General features: G+C 33.8%; 1 protein-coding gene across 1 annotated transcript in view; it reads right to left on the reverse strand.

Moving 5' to 3' along the window:
- Positions 1-6,141: 6,141 nt before the first annotated feature.
- Positions 6,142-24,240, reverse strand: part of camk1da (calcium/calmodulin-dependent protein kinase 1Da) — a 71,300-nt gene continuing 53,201 nt past the window's right edge. The window contains exons 6-11 of the mRNA XM_051107333.1: positions 21,650-21,725; positions 15,999-16,111; positions 15,470-15,548; positions 13,598-13,685; positions 13,215-13,473; positions 6,142-12,060 (exon numbers count right to left, since the gene is read on the reverse strand). Of these exons, the coding sequence (XP_050963290.1) occupies positions 11,930-12,060; positions 13,215-13,473; positions 13,598-13,685; positions 15,470-15,548; positions 15,999-16,111; positions 21,650-21,725 (746 nt within the window). The 3' untranslated portion in view covers positions 6,142-11,929. The remainder of the gene's footprint in view (positions 12,061-13,214; positions 13,474-13,597; positions 13,686-15,469; positions 15,549-15,998; positions 16,112-21,649; positions 21,726-24,240) is intronic.

The raw sequence follows: 24,240 nt of genomic DNA on the forward strand, positions 1-24,240 counted from the left end.
GTGTTCCACCGAAGCAAAAAAAGTCAGAGTCAGACATTAAACAACATGAGAGTGCATAAATAAAGACAGAATTTTTATTTTTGGGTGGACTATCCCTTTAAATCTTAAAATCAGTGTATCCCTTTGACACTGTACGCACTCAAAATTCCAAAACTGACAGTGATGATGTCATAGAAGCATTCACTGAATTTTGATTCCGAACGTTTGAAAAGTGTTACAGTGTTCAGCATTTAAAATGTAACAATATAAACTTGCAATTCTGAGAAATGAAGTTAGAATTGTGTATAATAAATCTGCAATTGCGAGTTATAAAGTCAGTAAACTCACAATTCTGAGAAAAAAAACTCAGTTTAAAGATATAAACTCACAATCCAGTTTTTTTTTAGAATTGCAAGTTTATGTCTTGAAATTCTGACTTTATAACACAATAGTGAGTTTTTAAAACTGAATTATGAGATATAAAGGGGGTGATATATATGAGGGGTCTTTTTGTGCAAGTTTATATCTCAGGTCTGAAAGAACTTGTCAGAATTGTGAGATACAAACTCGCAATTGCAAGAAAAAAGTCAGAATTGCGAGTTTATATCACGCAATTCTGAGAAAAAGAATTTTGAGATAAAAAATTTTATCTCAGCAATAAGATTTTTTTATTTTTTATTCAGTGGTGGAAATGGGCTTTCATAGGATAGCTGATATGAAGGTCCTATACATATACATCACCCCACTCACACTTCACAGTTTCATCAGAGGTAAGTGCACGGACACACATGCACGCACACACACACACACATTTTAGATACTATGATTACACTGAATTTCATTACATCTGATTCTGCCTTTCTGGTGTAGCTGATAGTAATGCATCACAGGTTCACTTATCAAACAGACAATCCAGCAACGGCTTTTCAGCAAATCCTCGTTCATTGTCTCCTTTCATCTGCTGAGCAGATTGAGATAGAGAGCAGAGGAAGGGGAGAGAGGATGTGTTTAACATGTGTCTCAGTCCAATTCTGAGAAATTATGGCCTCCCTCATATTCCCAAATGTCTTTAGGAATTCAGGTTATGGAGATTGAACGACCTTGCAGCATCTGGTAAGTCAAACTGCCAGATGATCTATAAAAATGACATCACGATTATTAATTAACAGAAACAGCCATGTCATATTTCACTTATAAGAGGAGACAGATATCTTTCCCACCAGGTATGTAAATAGCTGCTCTGGCAAAGATTTGATTGTCATTTCTTACCAAATGTTCTTTTGGATTTGTAATTATTTTTTAGCTAAAATAGGTCATGTGTGTGTGTGTGTACTTGTTTTTGCTACATTGTGGGGACCAAATGTCCCCACAAGGATAGTAAAACCTGAAATTTTTGACATTGTGGGGACCGGCCTGCGGTGAAATATTGATATTTATTTGTTATTGCATTTCACAACTGGTGCCTTATTCCAGCCTCTAGGAAAACATGTGTAAACTTTGAGCTAACTTGCATTTTAGAAAAAGTATTTTCTTCACAAACGCACACACACATCAGGAACATCACGATTTTTCATCTGTACACCCTCAATTCTTCTGGTAAAGAAACTTTAGGGATCATACAGCAGAAAGCAATGTTAAAAACATCCTGAATGTTTCTCTTATTCCATATGACAGACACCCTGCAGAGTCATATCACATGTGGCTGCGTTAGAGAGTATGCATCCTCTTTTTTAAGGAGACAGTAGCTTTTATTTCACCAGTTAGCTGTAGGCTGTCTAAATCAACAAAAACGACTCCCTGTGAACTCATATTGAACTTTGCAGGACTGCTGCTACACAAAACATTACCACAACGGCATATCAGCATGCTGACAATGCAGAGCATATAGATCTAAGACGGTCTAATCTCACTCCAAGCCAAGCAAACATTATCCAGTCCTCTCATAAACATTAACCTCAGCTCATCCCACTACAAAACATACCAGACTGACGTTTGTCCACTTTCAACACAGTCTGAGTCCGTTATCAAAGTCTTAGCAGGAACTAGTTAACAATTTTAAGGTTTTGGTCACTTGATAATGATGGTAGAATCTCTACGATATATTGTGGCAACATCAATTCAACTTTATGAAACTAATAAACAGAAAACATTGTCAGAACTGTGGCTAACATTCTAGCAAGGTTCTCTCAAAGTTATGAATATGTTCTTCCAGTAATGTTAACAGAATGTTCGTTCAAAGTTATCATTCACGGAATGCTTTTTTCCCTGAAAAATTTCAGTTGTACATTCTTCTAAAATTTTTTTAAATGTTACAACTTGTTTCAGAATGTTCCGAGAACATTCATAAGTAACATTCCAATAATGTTTGCAGTGTTTCTGCTGGTCTTAAAGTGTCTTAAAGGGAACCCCAGAACTTTTTAAGGAACTCTCTTCCTTAAATATGTAGTAGAAAACACATAAAACATTTATGTTATTTTAAAAAGCTGCACAATGTGGCATCATATACTCAGATTTTCTGAGTTGTTTTGCGGTAAAAATAGCAACAGGTAGCGCCAGTAGCTCACCAAGTGCAACCGTTTCATGTCATCAAATAGTCCAAAACAATGTGGATTTTTTTTTTAAGTAAATCTTAAACCTAAATAAGGGTTTTCTACTACATATTTCAGTAAAAGACATCATTAACGTTATATTTAGCTATACAAGTCTTAATAGCCAGGGTTCCTGTTAATTTGCCCTTTTACAAATTAAGCCTTAAATCAAACCAGTCTTCCTCAGGATTTTTGTCTTTTATGATTTTTTTAACCCATTGGCAAGTATTGATTCTTTTAGAATCATGAACTCACTTTTAAAATGTTTGAAAAGGATTTTGAACATTTCGAGAACATTCAAAAATAATGAACATGCACGTGCAACATATCGGTAACTGTTTTTAAGTATATGTTAAAAAATAAATGTTTTGATGCTTTTTATTTCTGACCTGACACATTCTTGGCCAACAGTTTTAGACATTTCAGACAGATATCAGGTAGCAGGTGTACTAGAAAATAATGAGGATTGGGGGTGTTGCCAAGATGGCCGCCAAGTGATTTCTTTGAAACACCCTTGTCATACTTTCACTGAAAATGTATTCAGACTGGCAGATTTCAGAAGAAAAATAACAGAGTTTGCACAAAAGAAAGACTGCTGAGGATCTCTTGACTTCAAGTGAACATCATTGGTGAGCCAAAATGGTTTCATATTAATTGAACTGTAAGATTTTGCATTTGAGGTGGTGTTGAATTGATTTTCAGACTGTTTTGGCTGATTAGTTTGGTTGTACTTTTCATGTGAGCAGTTTGAGATAATATGCACTGCAGGTCATTGATTTGGACAGTTTTGCTTGATATTTGTGTGCTCATGGTCAGTTAAAGTGCCAGAGATGCCATCTAATGGTTCAGGTTTTTATTTGTTATGACCTGCTGGATGTCTGATATGTCTTTAGTAGGTGTGTTTATGCTCTGTTTTATGTGCCACTTTTCTGAGACTTTTTCATTATTTGTACCCCCAGCATTTGCTGAAATCCCCTCCTGTGCCACTTCAGCGTCTTTCAGACAAAAAGATGAACATTTTTGTGGCTCAGCAAACTATAACATTAGCATGACTCATAATTTCCCACTGTTAGGTTCGATAGAGAGCGGGTCACATGTTGTGGAGCACACTGACATTGGCTCTCGAGGCGATGCAGTTAGAAGTCATTTATTTTAAGAGGATAATGACAGGGAAACTCTGCTGCTCCCTAAGGCAGCATGAGGGGAAAAACAATGTGTGCTCCCCTCCGGGGAAATCTCGGCATCTATTTTAAGATGTTTCGGATATCGGTGTGTAAAATGAAAGTGGGTTTCTGCACGGTCACGTCTGCAGAAAAACCTATTGCACAGCATTGAATGTGTGAGTGGATCTGATGATGGTAAGTGGAGAGAACAATATGAAAGAGAAACTTCTTTTTCTTTATTGCATTTCTCCTTTTCTCTAGCTTGCTTTCCAATTGTCTAATAAACATAGCATTGTATATTATGAATATTGTTGGCACTTTGACAAAGAGAGGATATGCTAAATGCATAAATGTAATGCAAATGTAACAATAATTTAGCTTTACACGTAATTCCATATTCAGGTAGGCTTACAGCTGTAAAAATATTTTGGGTCTTGTTTTGCCTTTGAATTAAGAATGAATTTAAAATTTTTAAGCCAAAACTGACAAACTTGTGATATTTGTTTCAGAAAACAAGACTTTTTGAGAGATTAAGTTTCTTGTTTCTCACATAGGCCTAAATGCATCTTGATTCAAGAATGCTTAGACATTTATACTAGACAAAAATCATTTTTGCAGTGTATTTAGAGAACATATTAATGTCAGAAATACAAATCTACCTTCATAAAACCTGCAGAATCACTAAAAACTCAATGCTGTCTATAAATCACATGAGATGGATAAAAATACACACACCAACCAGCAATTTAGTGTATCAAGGGATTATTTATTTACTTTTTTAACCAAATGTTAGCTATATATTGATCATATTTAATTATATCCACCTTATTTTTTCTGTTAGAGCGCATGCAGGCATTTGTAAATTTCATGTGCCAGGCTTCCGGCCTCATGCGCATTTAGTTATTTTTAGCTGTACAAAATGCTTGTTTCGGTGCTTGATATTGCAAACTAGTGTGTATTATTATAACTATCATAATATCATAACTGTGCAAACAAATTTACTGTTTACTGCACTTTATATTCTTCTGGTTATTTCCCCACAGCGGCTAATAAACCGGAAGTCTTGGACATTCACAGAAAACGGCATACTTCCGCGTTGAAAAATAAGTTGGATCGTCTAACATAGTTGAGGTAAAAATATATGCATCCACATGTAATTTTGTCAGATATCTTGTGAAGTACTTTTCTGCATACGACAATGAACATAGTTCGAGCCCTGATATTTGATTCTCAAACAAATGACTCTTTTGAACCGGTTCTTTTTTAGTCAAAATGATTGTAAGGAAACTGTGAAGTGAGTGATTTTATTAATTTGTTTATTTATTTCAGTATTCTTAAGACAAGGTGAAATCTGTGTGGGATATAGTAATTTAAATTTTTTGTTTTATCTATTTGTTTGCTGTCTGAATATACTACGGTAAAAGCTTAAGTTTTTTTTTTTTTGATTCTACGTCGCGATTTGGTCAGTTACCCGGATGCGCGGCTATATTGCCTATACTCGGATGTAAACAACGGCATGGATTGCATGGTAAATGTACTACTGAATACTTTGTTCTACTATTTTATGCTGTCTAAATCACAGGAAAACGTGTGGAAGCTGCTAAATCATATAGAGAGGGAGTTAGAAAGCAGGAAAGGGCACAATTTCTTTGACAAACTAAAGTTAATAGGTGGTAAATATACATATGAGTGATATTATTTAAGATATTAGCCTAATATTTCATCTACCTGACCAAAAATGATAAGAACAAATACGTATGTCAGTTTGGCCGACCACAAACGTCTTTTGTTCCTCAGACAGTTTTTTGCACTCTTCTCCTTAATTTGTTGTAACTTCTGTCAGTCTGTAGTACTCCAAAACATGACAAAAATTGACCATTTTCAGCAGCAATAATCAGCAAAATATGTGAGTTTCGTTCAGTTCAGTGGCATTGTTTACATTTAGTGTCGCCAGTATGGGCGATGGCCAATGATGTGTCATGAAAATACCCTGAACAGTACATATATATGTAGGCCTATGTGGTGTGTGTAATGTTGGCTAAGCTGGCAGACAACCTGTACTTTTTGAATATTGAGTATCTTGGCAAGCAAGCTGCGTTTTCACCGTCGCCTCTTTGACACAGCTAATGTCTAACATGTTGGCCAGACACACGCACAGATGCCTGGGGTCGTACGCGGTCACGCATGGCTGGATGATTTTCACATGCTCTCTTCCCAGTCTGTTTTGAGTCCGTAGCAGCAGGCATCGCCTGAAGCTCCGAGCTGGTGGGAGACCGGCAACGTCCAGCCCTAATGAAAGACCACTTACCCTGGATCCAAACCAAACTAATGACAGAAAACACAGTGTTCAAAAGCTAAACGGGGGTCAGAGAGATAACCGAGATCCTTATCGAGCCATAAAAGACAAATCGTGATCATTCAGGATTTATTTAAGGAAAAAGGAAAGAAAAAGAAAAGAAAAAAGAAACAATCATTCATTCCCCATTGCTTTACAGCATGGAATATAAACTCTGATATGTGCAGATGATTGTCAAAGGCATTGGATATACAAGCCCCATATCAACAGAAGATCACGTCACAGTAAAGTTAGTATTCGTATGCCACTCCCAAAATATGATCATCATTGTCACATGCATATGAGTATATAATTCACATTTCACTGGGCAACTTTTATTTCGGACAGCTTGTGGCAGAGATGCAGAGATCACAAGGCCTGCATGATCAGAGTTGCATTTTTTTAAATATATATATTCATATAGATAGAGACATATTTCTTCATACATATAGTTACATGGTGAGGACTTTTGAAAGTACGCAAACAATCGGTTGAATCGGAAAGCGCATTTAACATGCTCGCAATTAGTTAGAAAATCATTCGATGCAGTTGCAAGGTTTTTTCTGCTTTAATTTGCGAAGAAGTCGACATTCAAGGGACAAGTTTAAAACTGCACAGTCACTGGGTAGCACAGACACTTGTCAGTCACAGCTTTTTCATCGTAAGAGGCAAAAGTGACGCCTGAGTTGGTAAAAAAAAGAAAGAAAACGTCAGGAAAAGGTGCATCACAACCGATCGTCGTTAAATATTCACCATGTTGCGCGTGAAGTGCACAGACTGAAGTTTGTACAATAGAAACGTGTTTTTCTCATACGACATTGAGCGAGAGACGGGTTTGTGAATATACATCTCTGTGTGTGTGTGTTACAGATAACTGCAGAGAAAGGCAGTGTTTAGAGAACGAGATGAGACAACGTACACACGAACATCTCCTCAGGGACAACATGATAGACACGTCACAATCACAGTCTATTTACAAAGCCTTTGGACACACAGAGTGATTTGCTCTGGACGCAGACAGACCACGGTGATGCTGTAATCGAAGTGAACTGAAACATCGCTTCTCTCTGTCCTTCATTGCACTCACTGATTAATCAGGATGTTTGTGGGTTTGTGTGTGAGCCATGGCACGTGTGTGTGCACGTATTTACTATATAGTATCTTAATATGAGTTCATAGATCTAATTATTAGATTTAAATACATTTCTGTTTGGCTTGCAGTGGCAGTAACTGTGTAAAGGTATATTTATTTATCTCAGTTCAAAACATTTTGGTTTAAACGTTTTCTGCACATCCTACTGAGGGTTGAACAAATGCAAAACCAGCATATCGGACAAATTTCTTCCATTTTACACCCATAAATACACACAGAAGAAAGTGACACGCACAAACACAGACTACATGAACACTGAGGCCATAAATGCTAAGCCCTGTTACCACAGAAAATCATTTCTTATATCTTTCAGTTTGTAAAAACATGCAAAAATCACATTTTTTGTTATAATGAATGTTTACAGGGGCAAACGTACAATACGTCTTACAGTTTGCTGTTTTTACACTAAATATTTTTCATGCACAGAGACTAGTTGGACAAAAATAGCTTACTAACCTTGTTTGGTTGCATTCAATTCCAAAAACATGGTAAATTTCATACAAAATGCACAAAGGCAGTGTTTACATGAAGAAACTTGTAGAAAAAAATAGAAGTTTAGGACACTGGTCCCACTGTTAATTAGGTGATTAACTAGCTCAAATAACATATTTGTACAGAAAAAGATTCACATTTGTGACCCTGGACCACAAAACCAGTCATAAGGGTCAATTTATAAGGGTGCAAAAATATTAAAATATTGGGAAAATCGCCTTTAGAGTTGTCCAAATGAAGTTCTTAGCAATGCATATTACTAATCAAAAATGAATTTTATGAATATATTTACAGTAGGAATTTTACTAAATATCTACATGGAACATGATCTTTACTTAACATCTTAATGATTTTTGGCATAAAAGACAACTTGATCTATTGCTGCAAATATACCCGTGCTACTTATGACTGGTTTTGTGGTCCAGGGTCACATATTTGTACAAATATGTGTACAAAAATGCCTTTCCATAGACTTTTATTCTTACAAACTAACAGACAAACTGAAATGATTTCCTGTGGTAATGAACATCATCCCACAGATACTGTCAAAAGAGCTTAACATTCAATTGAAACAACTGTTACTCATCAAACACCTCATGCTTGCAGCGTAAACGGCTCCGAATGAAACAGAAATGTGCAGTATGGTTTCGCTCTCAAAGAAAACAGCTTTCATGACAGAAAAACATAACGCCGCCCCAGTTTCGTGAAAAGATTTGCTGAGCATCTCTGTTGTGAGATTACAAACTCCTCTCGAGTGTGAAAATGAAGACAAAATGGTGCATGCATGACCTGACTGAAAAATAAACCCATTAGCTTGAACCCCTCACGGTGAGGCGCCGCCCACACCGAAACAAACATTCAGGATGAAACTAATGGGAAATGCATGAAGATATTCGATGGCACTTTGGAAAATGTCACACACTCCTAAATCTTGTCCGTAGACGAGGTTCCCTCCTGTGATATTAACAAAGCATAAAGGGCAAAGAAGACATCAGTCACTTTAAAAACCCGACAGGACATAATAAGCAGAGCCGTTCGGGAACAGAAGACCAGTTGCCCATCAATAAGGAAGTGTAAAAACCTTAACTTAGCCCTTAAAACCAATGCTAGAAATTCAGACACTTTTCAGAGTTGTACTGGAAAGATGTTTACAGTCGCTAAAAGTTATGCTGCGTTCACGTCGGCTCAGAACTACAAAATGCGAAATACATTAAATAGCCACATTTTTTGCAAAATCAGGAAGAGCGGAGAAAGCACACCATAATATGCTGGCTATAATAGAATAGACATATCAAATAGAAATATTTAGCAGTATCTATACAAAAATGTTTTTAAAAGTTTCTGCAGCACTAGCATCGCAAAATGTTGCAAAAATAATTAACAGGTTACTAAACACTCCTCTGTCTGCCATTGGTTGGATAAAATGGTCAGTCCCACGTAACAGAGTGCAATTTTTCAGCAGCTTTGGAAGTATTTCTATTCATTTTTCCCATTTAAGTTGATTCACAACTTTGATTCGAAGCAAAAAAGTATTTGAAAATCAGAGAAAAATCACTCTAATGAGGGAAAGAACTACAATCCCATGAAGCAATGCAAATAACAATCAAATTAAAAACAACAAATGAATCTAAAACTACTGATTTAAAGATATTAATTGTGTATTTTGCCATATGTATATATATATATATATATATATATATATAGTGTATCAGTCATTAGCATTAGTGCTTAATGGGATTGTAGTTTTTCACCTGGAATCCACAGTTAAACATGATTATTAAAAAAATGTTGAAATAATGCTATCGATAAACTTAAAAAATCATATACAGTCAAAAGTTTTCACACACCTTGCAGAATCAGCAAAATGTTAATTATTTTACCAAAATAAGAGGGATCATACAAAATGCATGTTTTTTTTATTTAGTTCTGACCTGAATATGACATAAAAGACATTAACGTATAGTCCACAAGAGAAAATAATAGTTCAGTTTATAAAAATGACCCTGTTCAAAACTTTACATACACTTGATTATTAATACTGTGTTGTCACCTGAATGTTTGTTTAGTAATAGTTGTTCATGAGTTCCTTGTTTGTCCTGAACAGTTAAACTGCCTGCTGTTCTTCAGAAAAATCCTTCATGTCCCACAAATTCTTTGGTTTTTCAGCATTTCTTTGTATTTGTACCCTTTCCAACAATGACTGTATGATTTTGAGATCCAAAAGCTGATGTTTCAGAAGGAAACATGATGCATTAAGAGCCGGGGGGTGAAAACTTTTGAACAGAATGAAGATGAGTAGCCTACATTTTTCTTATTTTGCCTAAATATCATATTTTTTTATGTAGTACTGCCCATCAAAACCTACAGAAGATATTTGCATGTTTTCCAGAAGACAAAATAAGTTAAATTTATCAGTTAAATAATAAGTTAAATCTGATCTTTAAATTCCAAAAGTTTTCACCCCCCGGCTCTTAATGCATTGCTTTTTTCTTCTGAATCATCAGTGAGTGTTTGAACCTTCTGTAATAGTTGCATATGAGTCTCTCATTTGTCTTCAGTGTGAAAAGATGGATCTCAAAATCATACAGTCATTATTGGAAAAGGATCAAATACACAAAAATGCTGAAAAGCCAAAGAATTTGTGGGACCTGAAGGATTTTTCTGAAGGACAGCAGGCAGTGTAACTGTTCAGGACAAACAAGGGACTCATGAAAAAAAAGCACAGCTGTGGATCATTCAGTTAAAAACACAGTATGAAGAATCAAGTGTATGTAAACTTTTGAACAGGGTCATTTTTATAAATTCAACTAATATTTTCTCTTATAGACTATATGTAAATGTTATTTATGTGAAATATCGTATTCAGGTAAGTACGAAATAAAAAATAACATGCAGTTTTGTATGCATGTATGCAGATTCTGCAAGGTGTGTGTAAACTTTTGACTTCAACTGTATAATCGTTAAACAACCTCGTAGCTCACAGTAGGTTTTTAAATGCTTAGAAGTGATGGGATTTTTACTTCCAGAACCCGACTTTTGCTCTCTATCAGAAGTTTGTAATCACGCTAGGCTAATTCCGAAATGGCGTGAACGTAGCATAACATATCAGTTTCCGCGCATGGTCAAATTGTCGTACAATCGTTGTGAGAGTTAAACAACTGTCCATCATCCTAACTTTTGACATTATTCCAGCTGGATGAGACAATCTTAAACCATGGAGGCGATACTAAAGATACCATCACTATGATGCCCAGTGCAGCTGCGGAATTCCCTGAGAACTCGTACACTGGGCGTAGAAAGACGCTGCCATGGCTTTTCGGGAGATTTGTGTGTGTATGTGTTGCAATTAACAGTTATACTATATTCAATAACTAACACTGACTGTCTGTGTGTATTTAAAGTCACGTTTGAAGCCGAGAGTAATAGGATCGAGCTGTTTTTTCTCTCCGCTTTTTCAAAAAAAGTCCAGTAGAGTAAGATAACAATCAAACATATTGCATGTTTTAACAGATATCTTGAACTTCGGTAATCGGTAATCTCCCACCTCGTAAAACGCCAGCAATTGCGTTACCTGTTCTCTCGTATGTGCAAACAGAATTCTCGACTCGAAAAATGTCGCAAAACAGTCTAACGTGATTATTAAAAGCACTTCTGCAGGTCAGCGTGACACATCAGTGGAAAACCCCGAAAGATCAAAATGGTAGCTAACGAGAAATACAAGAAGTAGAGAGAGAAAGTAAACAGGGAGAAGAGGGAAAGAGGGAAGAGCTAGACGTTTTACGATATAGTAAGAAGAATCATTTGACATTGGCGCCGTCCTCTTATAAGGGCGGACGCGATCATGCACACACTTTCGCACCTAAAACCTCTGCGCTCTTCGTTCGTTGTTGTTTTTTTTTTTTCTCATGGCTGGCGAGGTTCGTAGCACATTCATAGCAAAGACATCACAGTTCTGTCCAGCCGCGTGAATTCACTTCTCCAAATGGAAGCCTCCCGCTGGAAATCTCCGTCTCCTGCCGCCGCATGCATCGCACCCTCTAGTGGCCTGGAGGTTAAATGGCAGGAGTGCGTTAGGCGCGCGCAGTGTTTTCAGCCTCTCGGTGGTTGCTATGGCGATGGGTCAGTCCTCTGCCTCACTGGACGGCAGGGCGGGGAGCGGGCTGAGGGGCGGGGCTCACAGGGCGGTGGCCTCCCAGCTCTCTCCCCGCAGAACCTGGCGTCACTTGGTCCCAGTTAGCACTGTGCTCACCGACGCGACGGAGGGAGGGAGTGGCCTGCAGGGCTCCGCCCCTGAGGTGGAGGAGGAAGCAGCTGATGCCAGGGAACAGGAAGTGTGGGGAGGGGCAGTACCTAAAAATGCAGATTCACTGGTTAGAAGTGCAGGCACGGGACAAGAACTAGGTCTAGGTAACTGAAGCTGAAAATGTATCTAGTTTAATATTTTTCAGCTGTTCTAGATGGTATCTGAATATATTCACACATATGCTCTTAAATGGCGTAAAATGGTTATTTTAGTTTGTTTGTTTGTTTTTGAAAAGGTGAAAGAGCCATCGTTTTGACAGTCACTGATGAAGTTCAAACTTAGTTTTAAATATAAGTGTTTTGTTACCACAACATGGAAAAGTAATTAAAAATAATTTTATTCTTGGCAACTTAAAGCTGTAAATAATATTTTTATAATAATTAAATAAAATTTAATATAAATATTACAGGAATGTTTTTAAAAATAAAATAAAATAAAAGTTTTTAATTAAAATGAAGCTGAAATAAATTAAATATAAATATTAGAGGAAAATTAAATATGTTGACTTTGCAAGTTGAAGCACTAAATGAAAGAAAAATAAAATAACTAAAACTAAACAGAAATAATAAAAAATGAAATAAAATCAAATAAAACTTTTTTCGTTAATTAAAATGAAGCTGAAATAAAATTAAATACAAATATTAGAGGAAAAATTAATAATGCTGTGCTTGCCGGAAATAAAATTACCGGAAATAAATAACTAAAATTAATAAAATTAAATATAAATATTAGAGGAAAAATTTAAAATGTTGCTATAAAATACTAGAAATAAATAACTGACACTAAACTGAAATAATAAAATAAAACAAAAAATAAAATAAAACTATATAAAAAAAGTTTTAAATAAAATTAATCTGAAATAAAATTAAATATAACTATTAGACGAAAAGTTTAAAATGTTGTCTTTGCAAGTTGAAGCACTAAAATTACCAGAAAAATAAATAACTTAAACTAAATTAATTATAATATAATATAATATAATTAATAATATAATTCCTAAATAACAATACCTAAATAATAGTAACACAAAGTACAAAAAATAAAACTACAATTAAAATGAAAACTGAACACATTCCTGACAGAAGTGGGTCTAAAATGAGCCTATTGTTTTAGGAAATTATTTAAATTACGTTTAAAACTGCATCTAAATTATTGCAATATTGATGTTGATTAATTTGACTAGTATATGGCTTATACTTACAGTCTTTGCGTGGTATAGAGGTGGTTCCTGCAGCCATATCGTTAATGAGAACGGCGTTTGCGTTGGGACCAGGTTTGTGGTTTTGGGTAAGTGCCGGAGTGGAGTTTGGTGTGGTGTTGGGCGGTACGGTTGGGGTCTGGTTGGCGTTCAGTATGCGGTTCTGGTTGGCGTTATTCGACTGGTCCATGCTGCTCCCCATGCTGCTGCCCAACTGCAGTCTCCTCATGTGGCGAACCACGGCCGTGGCGTTGAAGGCTTGCTGATATGTGGAAAAATGAGAAGTCAAGGTCAAAGAGAAGCACAATAAGGCCCAAAACTTATTATGCATAATAAAGCAAAAACATGTAGCTACACAATATTCAATGTATTCTTCTTCTACTCACTCTCCATTTGCTTTTTGCAAAGTTTTTGCGCATTTGTCTACTGACGGACTCGTGGATGTTCTTGCAGAGCGCTGTGTCTCCTGCGATCCTGGAAAGCGAAACAACAAAGTCAAAATTTTGCACCCAGTGACCTCCTTTCCTCTCAAGGAGCACTTTGAATTACTCTGAAGTGTGTGAATCCCCTATGGTTTTCGATCCTTCTGTTGCGTTCTTCAGTTTTTCAGACTTCTGTGTTTGGTAAAGGCTTGTTAAAGGTGTCTGTAGAGGATGTGCTAATTGTCGATTAGCGCTTTGGAATACATAATGTGAGATTAGGGCGCAGTGTCTTAATTGGCTAGCGTTTATTCAGTAGCTTCCCTCCTGCCCTTGAGAGAGATCTCGGTGCATGATAATAGAGAGACCGAATGCAGGCCGATACTCCGAACGCACGCGCAATCCCCGGCTGACGCAGAGAGCGGCTCAATCTAATACGAATGAAATGCTGCACTAATAAAGAGAAATAAAGCTCTGTCTCTAAATGCTGTTTATGAGGTCACGGTTTAATTGTTCAGGTACAGCTTAAGTGTCTTTGAGGACCTGAATGACAGTCAGACAAGAAAATAAAAGCAAATCATAAAGAGCAATGATCTGCAGAGACCTACTTGTTGCTGTTACAAATGGATCTCTATTAAATTCGACATCAAGATAATATGACCTACAGCGAAGCTAATGTACTTTATTATTTGTAAGAAATTAATTAATAACTTTGATATTATTTATTTTAAAATCACTGCTGTATTATGCTGAAAATTTTCGACTGAAGTATTAGTTTATTAATTACTACTTAATAATAATAATAAAATTAATTACTTAATCATTTGGGTAAATTTAGCACAAAACTATAAATAATAGTTAAATGCTAAATTATTATTATTATTATTATTAATTAATTAATTTTAATTGAAAATTATTGCTGTATAAAAATATATAAATTAATTAATTTTCACTCTAATAATAATAATAATAATAATAATAATAATAATAATAATTTTTACATTTTTGTTTAAAATTATCTTTTTAAATCCTTTCAAATTTGAGTTATTACTTAATAGTTTTATGCTAAATTATTATTAAATCATTTAGTTAAAAATTATTGCTTTTATAAATTATTAATTAACATTTGAAATATATATATATATATAATAACCATTTAAATGTAATTAATTTCATTTTTAGTTTCATTATAAGTAATAATAATAATAATACAATCATTTTTCATTTTTATTTAAAATTATCTTTTTAAACTATTTTAAATTGTATTTATTACTTAAATAATAAATAATTCTTATGCCAAATTATTATCATTCATTTAATTTAAAATTATTGCTTTTATTAAAAGGAGTTTCAACTCGAGTATTAATTATTAATATTTAAAAAATAATTGTAATTGCATTTTACTCTAAATAATAAACACTCTAAATAATAATAATAAAATCATTTTTACATTTTATTAAATGATCTTTTTAAATAATTTAAAATTAGATTTATTACTTAATAGTTTTACGCTAAATTATTATTATTAATTCATTTAATTAAAAATTATTGCTTTTATACAAAGGAGTTTCAATTCTAAAGTATTATTATTAATATTTAGAAAAATAATAATTTTAATGTAATTTTTTACATTCTAAATAATAATAATAATTATTATTATTATTAAATAACTATTTTAAAAATTATTATTATTATAAATAAATACTACTACTACTACTACTACTACTAATTAATATTATTATTACTATTATTATTAATAATATAATTATTATTAATATTATTACTGTTGTTGTTGGGACCTGTACAGCACAGAATCTCTTCAGGACAGTATTGACTTACCAGGGATGTCGAAGGGCCTGTTCACATGTGTATCGTTTTGAGGGGTCCTTTTCCATCAAACAACTGATGAAGTCTTTTGCTGCATATCAAATATAAAAATATAAAAGTTAAGCATTAAAAAATACAAAACATGCATGTTCAGCAGCATAGAACCATTAAACTACATTGACATTTCAAGGAATCATATTTGCATGAACCCTATCAACCTACACTATCCCACATCCCATCCTATTGGTGAGATAAACCTGAGAGCTTGGGTTTATCAGTGGAAAGACTAACAACAAAATTTGGATTCATTCACAGCACTCTGATTTGTAGGTTGGAAGTATTTCATAGAGCAAATGCCCGTGGTGTTTACTGAATGCCAGAGACGGCACTCAGAGTTTCCTGTAAAACATTTTTCCACTCTTACTGGCAGCATGTGCAGTTACTGATAGATGAGTAAGTGAGTGTGTTACAGATTAAACACCTATAAACCAAACCATTAGCATGACCTACTTCTTTTCTACACGTCCCAGAGTGAACATACCTGAATCAGAAATATCATCCCAGTACGGCGCATCAAACTCATAGTCCGCTTTCAGGATCTGCTCGAAGAGTTTGGAGTCATTTTCATCATAAAAGGGAGGGTACCCACACAATCTGTGAGAAAATATACATTTATTTCGTCATTTATACTTACAGCACAAGTACACCTATTATCAGTATATTTGTGGAATTGAATGCACAACCTTCGATGTGACCCTGGACCACTAAACCAGTCTTAAGTAGCACAAGTATATTTGTAGCAATAACCAAAAATACATTGTATGGGTCAAAATAAAAAAAAAAGCTATGTTTGTTTTATGCCAAAAATTCATTAGGATATTAAGTAAAGATCATGATTCGTAAATATATCAAAGCTTAATTTTTGATTATTATTATGCATTGCTAAAACCTTAATTTGGAAAACTTTAAAGCCGATTTTCTCAATATTTAGATTTTTTTTTGCACCCTCAAATAGTTGTATCTTGGCCAAATATTGTATTATCCTAACAAACCATACAGCAATGAAAAGCTTATTTATTCAGATGTATAAATCTCATAAATCTTAAAAAATGGACCCTTATGACTTGTTTTTCTGGTCTAGGGTCACATATGGGAGCATAACAGAATTTGGGGGCTCGTCCGGGATATTTGCGAAAATCCTACCCCTAGACCTACTTGTATATTATATCAGCAGTATTTATATTTAAAGAGACAGTTCTCCTGAAAAATGTCTATTTTGACATTATTTATTCACTCCTGTGACTTTTTTTCTCACTGTTTCTGAAGAACGTATTTGTTGCTCTTATAATGCAAGCAAATGGGATCCAGTTTGTCAAGCTCCCATGAAAGCTTTATAAAAGTTGTAAATATGACTTGTAAAATAAAACAAAGTTATATAAACATTTGTAATATAATGCAATATAATCATAAGGACTACTTTTATATACTTATTTTGTCATACTGGAGATTAGTCCTGAATAAACAATGTCAGATTTTCACTTCTGAGTGAACAATCCCTTTAGATTATCACCGTAATCCTCTAAAAACACGTCGGCTCACACCTTGATTCAACAGTAAACGTTACGCTTAGTAAATAAGCATAAATAAACCTCATGGGCTGGAAATCTGAAAAGAAAGACAGCTGATTAAACCTGATCAACGTAAATCAAATTTCCTCAACACATCTCTTGGAATGTTTTTCTCCTCCCATCGTCAAAGCCATTAAAATACCTTTCCTCATGGGAAACGGAGGCAGTGGGGGAGAAAGTGATGGTAATTTTCTGCCTGATTTCGACCCCATTAGCTTTGTGTTTTTCTCTCTTCTCGTTGGGTTAGCTAATCAGACGCTAAGAGAATTAGCTACGGTTTCGGCCGGTTGTCACTGCAATAATCACACCTGAGAGGAGGCCAACCATCCATGAGATCCGAATCCAAGCTCTAGCGGACAGCTGGCTCCGAGAAAAGAGGTGGGCAGAGGCCCTTATCTTTTATGCTTATTAATATTCTGAATTTGTTATTATTTTTACATTTTTCAGGGATATTTCACCCAAAAATGAATATGAAACCATGATGTACTCACCCTTAAGTCAACCTAGGTGTATATGACTTTCTTCTTTCAGATGAATACAGTCAGAGTTATATTAAAAAATATCCTGGCTCTATGAAGCTTTATAATGGCAGTGAATGGGTGTTGAGATTTTGAAGTCCAATAAAGTGCATCCATCCATCATAAAAAGTACTCCACATGGCTCCGGTAGGACTTCTGAAGCAAACTGATGCATTTGTCTAAGTAAAATATCCATATTTACAACTTATAAGTAGTAATCTCTAGCTTCTGCTAACTGTTGTACCACGAGAGAGTGGCGTTCCAGCAGATGACGTAAAAACAAAAGCGCAGTGGAAAGAGCAAAACACCAGTCACAAATTAGAAGTAGAAAACAAGGATTTGTAAAGAAAAATGTTGGAGGATTTCGATATAAGCCAACACTGTAAAAAACAATTTGTTGATTCAACATAAAATAATTTGTAACCTGGCTGCCTTAAAATTTTAAGTTCAGTCAACTCAAAAAAAGTTTATTCAACTTGAAATGTTAAATTATACTAAGTGACAACTTGGATATTTGAGTTGAATCAACTTAAAATTTTAAGGCAGCTGGGTTACTTACCCATCTGTTAAGTTTAGCAAACACAAATATCTAAGTTATTACTTAGTACAACTTAACGTTTCAAGTTGACTAAACTTATTATAGTTAACTGAACTTAAAAATTTAAGGCAGCAGGGTAACAAATTATTTTAAGCTGACTCAACAAATTGTGTTTTTTATTTTTTACAATGAAGAGGAGACTGGTTTTCCTTACGCTATGCCTACATCATCCACTGGAACGCCACTCTCTCGTGAATACGCTTACAAAGTTAGCACAAGCTAGAGATTTACGGTTTATAAAGTTTTAAATATAGATATTTTTCTTGCACAAATGCATTGATTCACTTCAGAAAGTCTTTATTAATGTCCTGGAGCTGTGTGGAGTACTTTTTATGATGGATGTATGCACTTTACTGGGCCTCAAAATCTCAACACCCATTCACTTCCATTATAAAGCTTGGAAGAGCCAGAACGTTTTTTAATTTAACTCCGATTATATTCATCTGAAAGAAAAAAGTGAGTAAATCATGGGGTAATTTTAATTTTTGGGTGAACTATTGCTTTAAAATGAAATAGCCAACTAATTAAGCTTAATTCTGTATTGAAGATCTTTAAGTTTTTAGTTTATTTCAGCTTTACTTCAAATAATTTTGAATAGTTTTGATTTTGATTAAAAAAAAAATCTTCTTTCTTGTTTAGGGAATAGTTCACCCAAAAACAAAATTTGCTGAAAACAGGCAATTAAAAACATTAATCTACCAATAATCCACATAACTCTAGTAATCCACATAAAAAGTTCATCCCATGTTGTCCTCTCGCATCAAATTCCACCGACATATGTGTTTAGTTTACTTTTTTGGACCGTTTTCACTTGTAAACAGTGCTTGATCTGTTGTGTGGATTACTTGAGAAGTATTGTGATGTTTTTATCAGCTGTTGTATGACCTGAGGGAGAGTACATTTTAATTTTGTGTGAACAAAGAGACATATTACATTATGGGAGTTAAAAATTATGAAGATGAACAAAGTCTTATGGGTTTGAAATGACATTAGGGTAAGTAATTAATGACAGAATTGTCATTTTTGGGTGAACTTTCCCTTTAACTAACGGTTAACCTGAGCAAAAGTAAAAACAGTAAACAAACTCAATCATAAACATGAATACATCAGATCAGGGCAGCTGTGAGTGGGAGTGATGGGAAGCGCTATCTGAACGACAGCTTCAGCAGTTTGTTGACAGACAGTGTGAGTGTTTATGTTGGCACAGGAGTCGCCCCAGAGCGGTCGGGATCGAAAGACCAAAACAAAAGACAATTGACTCAGATGTACACGGGGAACTGCAGCAGACTAAGATATGAGAAGGTGATGCGGCACTTGTTTTTACGTCGGTGAAATGCTAATATAAACAGAGAAGCGCAGATGGCCACAGCACATTCTAAATGTACAGCTTTTATGACACATTCTCAGTATCCTTATGAACGTTTCCACACTAAGCAATGGAAGAAAACATAGAGAGGGAGAAAAACAGGGTGAAATGAAGATATCACAGTGGCATTGCAATACTTTTGGTGTGAGAAATATTCAATTTATAGGCTATTGAATAGTCATGACTACAGAATTAAGAATATTTGAGTATTTAAATGATTTAACACACTTTTTATTTGGCCAGTAGATTTCCTAAAGACTCGAGAGTGTAAGATTTTTAAGACTCTTGGGTTAGTTTGATTCTTTTTCATGGATCAGTTCAAACTGTTCCAAATGAATCAATTCAAAATTCTGATTCCGGGAGCAAGTCATCACTCAAAAATGTTCATGGAAGTCCACATGGTGTTTTTTATATAATAAAATGTTAAAAAAAAAGGTTGGATAAATATTGCTTTTTATGTACAGATTTTCTTACCTAAATAAATAACCAAAAAAGTACTTAGTATTTTAGTACTTTTTAAAAGATATTAAAGTGTATGTACTATAATATAGACAAATATAGATATGGGAAAATATGTTTATCTATCAATTTTGCTTCAAATAAATAAAAATGATTGTTGTGTTCATTTGGTGAAAAACTACAAAAACATTTTTATATAAAAATGTATATTATAATATAAATATTTAAATATACACTGCCAATTCAAAAGTCTGGGATCAGTAAGATTTTTAATGTTTTTGTAAAAAAGACTTTTCTGCTCATCAAGGCTGTGTTTATTTAATTAAAAATACAGAAAAAAAACAGTAATATTTTGAAATAATATTTACACTTAAAATAGCGGTTTTCTGTTTTAATAAACTTTAAAATATAATTTATTCTTGTGAATTAAAGCTGAATTTTCAGCATTCTTACTCCAGTCTTCAGTGTCAAATGATTTTTCAGAAATCATTCTAATATGCTGATTTATTATCAATGTTGGAAACAGCTGTGTCACGTAATGTTTTTTTGAAACCTGTGATACTTTTTTCCAGGATTCTTTGATGTAAAAAAACACTAAAAAAAGCATTTACTTAAAACAGAAATCTTTTGTAACAATATGCACTACTGTTCAAAGTTTGGGGTCAGTAAATTTAAACTTTCTTTCTTTGCAAAAAATTAATACTTTTTATTCAGCAAGGATGTGTTAAAATGATAAAAAGTGATAGTGAAGATCTATATTGTTAGAAAAGATTATTGTTAGAATAAATCAGCATATTAGAATGATTTCTGAAGGATCGTGCGACACTGAAGACTGGAGTAATGATGCTGAAAATATTGCTTTGCATTACAGAAATAAATTATATTTTAATGTATATTAAAATAAAAAACTGTTAAATTGGAATAATATTTCATAATATTATTAATCATTTTCATCAAATAAATGCAGTTATAATAAATGATTTAATCATCAAATAAATGCAGTCTTGATGAGCATAAGAGACTTCTTTAACAAACATTAAAAATCATACTGATCCCAAACTTTTGAACGGCAATGTATATACACATCTACATATATAAAATTTTGCTGTTTTAGTTATTAAATTTAAACACTTTTAATCTACTTGGTTGAAATGGTTTCAGAGCAAATACATAAATACTAATATATTTATTACAAATCACCCTGTAAGTATGTTAAAAAAAACATGTTATATAAGAGTTCACTAAATATCAGTATCATTCGCATCTCATACCGTCCCTGTACCATTGTAACTGCAGTGTTTATTGGTAAGAAAGTGTTCCCGTCTGCTGAGAAATCAGAGAAAATCCAGAAATCTTCCATTAATCAACATCTCAAATATTTGTGAGACACAAACTCTCTCTTTTGTTTTAATGACTCAGACTCGCTCAGACTGCACCACAACAATAAGCCCATATAAGGAGTCTGAGTAAAGTGGGGCACAACATCTGTAGCTCATCTGGATGGGTCATTTACTCAGTAGTCCAGTGATATTGTGCAAACATTTTCTTCATCTGAAAGTTTCTTAGCTAAAGGATTCCTAAGCTTACATATGAAAGGACAAGTGCGGCATTGTGGGTACTCACAGGATGTAGGCAATGACCCCGATAGACCAGCAGTCCACAGCTTTACTGTACGGCTTCTGAGCGAGAACTTCTGGAGCTGAGAAGAGAGAAACAAACATCAGATTGAGACAAATCATCATCCTGAACATGTTTTTGTGAGTATATATATGAGTGCAGGTGTCTGAGAAAGCAGTCAAGCATATTTTTTTGGCACACACACACACCTTCACGCACACGCGCATACTTATAATCCAGTTATTCTCCACAGGAGGTTGAGGCTCCTGAGTCCTAAATTTATTCTATTATTCTCCATTTTCTGCCTCTAGACATTTTCTTCCCCCCTTCAGGAAACAAGCTTTCACTCACGACACAAAAGCTTTGGTTCTGTGGTTTAAGGCTTCAACTTATCCTAGAGTCGCCTATTGTGTGTGTGCGTGCCGGACCAGTCTGTTCCTCATGAAAGCTGCGTTTCGAAAAGCTCTTAAAATGAAACAGGTACATTTCCATTAGAAATGATAGAAGCTCTGTGACCTTTGAACAGCAGCTCCTAAAAACACACAGGTAGCAGTGATGAGAAAGACACTTTTAAACTATAGCCTGCGATGCATAATTCATAAAGTACTTCAACTAAAGTGAAGCGACTCTTTGAAAATGTGCTTCATTAAAGCTGTTTACGAGGGCAGTGTATTTCAGATAATTGGCAGATTATATAATTAAAAAAGCAGAAGAAGAAAAGCATCTGAAACAAAGAACAAGGATCTCAATTAGGGCTGTGTTATGTGTTAAATATTTACAATATATTTACTGTTATTTTGCTGGCATTGAGCAGCTTTGTGAATTTCAGTTTTTATTTGGTCATTATACATACATCTACATGAAGCATACTAATATACTTGTCAAATAACTTATTTTAAATGATCTTCAGAGCAAATACTTAAACACTGAGCGATATATATTTAATACTGTACCATTGAAAAGATGAACAAAGGATGACAACAGTAAACTTGCACATAATGATAAAATAATATAACAGCTTATTAATAAAACAAACAAACAAACAAAAAAACAGAGTGAAAACGTAAATAAATAAAATATTAACCAAATATTTAAGTATTTACATCTTGCAATTCTGACCTTTTGCATCTGCCATGGTATAAAAAAGGAAATGAAAAAGGTACTGTGAGTTTTTATTTTACAATTCTGACTTTTTTTCTTGCTATTGCTAGTTTGTATCTCAAAATTCTGCCTTTTTCGCAGAACTGCAAGTTTATATTTGGCACTTCATATCTTGCAATTCTTGCAAAAAAAGCAAAACATTTTAAGATATAAACTAAGAATTGCATGGAAAAAGTCTGAATTTTAACAAACTAAGAATTGCAAGGAAAATGTCTGAATTTTAACATATAAACTAAGAATTGCAAGGGGGAAAAAGTCTGAATTACAAGATGTAAACTAAGAATTGCAAGGAAAAAATCTGAATTGTAAGATGTGAACTAAGAAATGCATGGAAAAAACTCTGAATTATAAGATGTAAACTAAGAATTGCAAAGCAAAAGGTCTGAATTGTAAAAAAATAAGAATTGCAAGGGAAAAGTCCAATTTTAACATATAAACTAAGAATTGCAAGGAAAAAGTCTGAATTTTAAGATCTAAAACTAAGAATTGCAAAGCATAAAGTCAGAATTGTATAAGATAAACTAAGACTTGGAAGGAAAATGTCTAAATTTTAACATATAAACTAAGAATCGCAAGGAAAAAAAGTCTAAATTGTAAGATATTAACTAAGAATTGCAAAGCAAAAAGTCTGAATTGTAAGAAAAAATAAGAATTGCAAGGGAAAAGTCTTAATTTTAACATATAAACTAAAAATTACAAGGTAATTTTTTTAATTGTAAGATATAAATCAAGAATTGTAAGGCAATTGTCTGAATTATAACCTATAAACTAAGTACTGCAAGGCAAAAAAGTCTGAATTGAAACATGTAAACTAAGAATTGCAAGAAAAATGTCTAAATTTTAACATATAAACTAAGAACTGCAAACCAAAAGGTCTGAATTGTAAAATATAAACTAAGAATCGCAAGGAAAAAAGTCTGAATTGTAAGATAAACTAAGAATTGCAAGGAAAATGTCTGAATTTTAACATATAAACTAAGAATTGCAAGGAAAATGTCTGAATTTTAACATATAAACTAAGAATTGCAAGGCAAAAAGTATAAGTTGCAAGACATAAACTAAGAATTGCAAGGAAAATGTCTGAATTTTAACATATAAACTAAGAATTGCAAACCAAAAAGTCTGAACTGTAAAATATAAACTAAGAATCGCAAGGAAAAAAAGTCTGAATTGTAAGATAAACTAAGAATTGCAAGGAAAATGTCTGAATTTTAACCTATAAACTAAGAATTGGAATGAAAAAGCCTGAATTGTAAGACATAAACAAAGAATCGCAAAGGGAAAAGTCTGAATTGTAACATATAAATTAAGAATTGCACGAAAAAAAAGTCTGAATTGTGAGACGATAAAGTTCATTTAAAAAAGCAATTCCTTTTTTTTTTTATTTATTCCTGTGGCTATTATTTTTCCTCCTATGTGACTGATCTGTTATTCAT

The sequence above is a fragment of the Labeo rohita genome, chromosome 4 (assembly GCF_022985175.1).
Source record: "Labeo rohita strain BAU-BD-2019 chromosome 4, IGBB_LRoh.1.0, whole genome shotgun sequence".
NCBI classification, from domain to species: domain Eukaryota; kingdom Metazoa; phylum Chordata; class Actinopteri; order Cypriniformes; family Cyprinidae; genus Labeo; species Labeo rohita.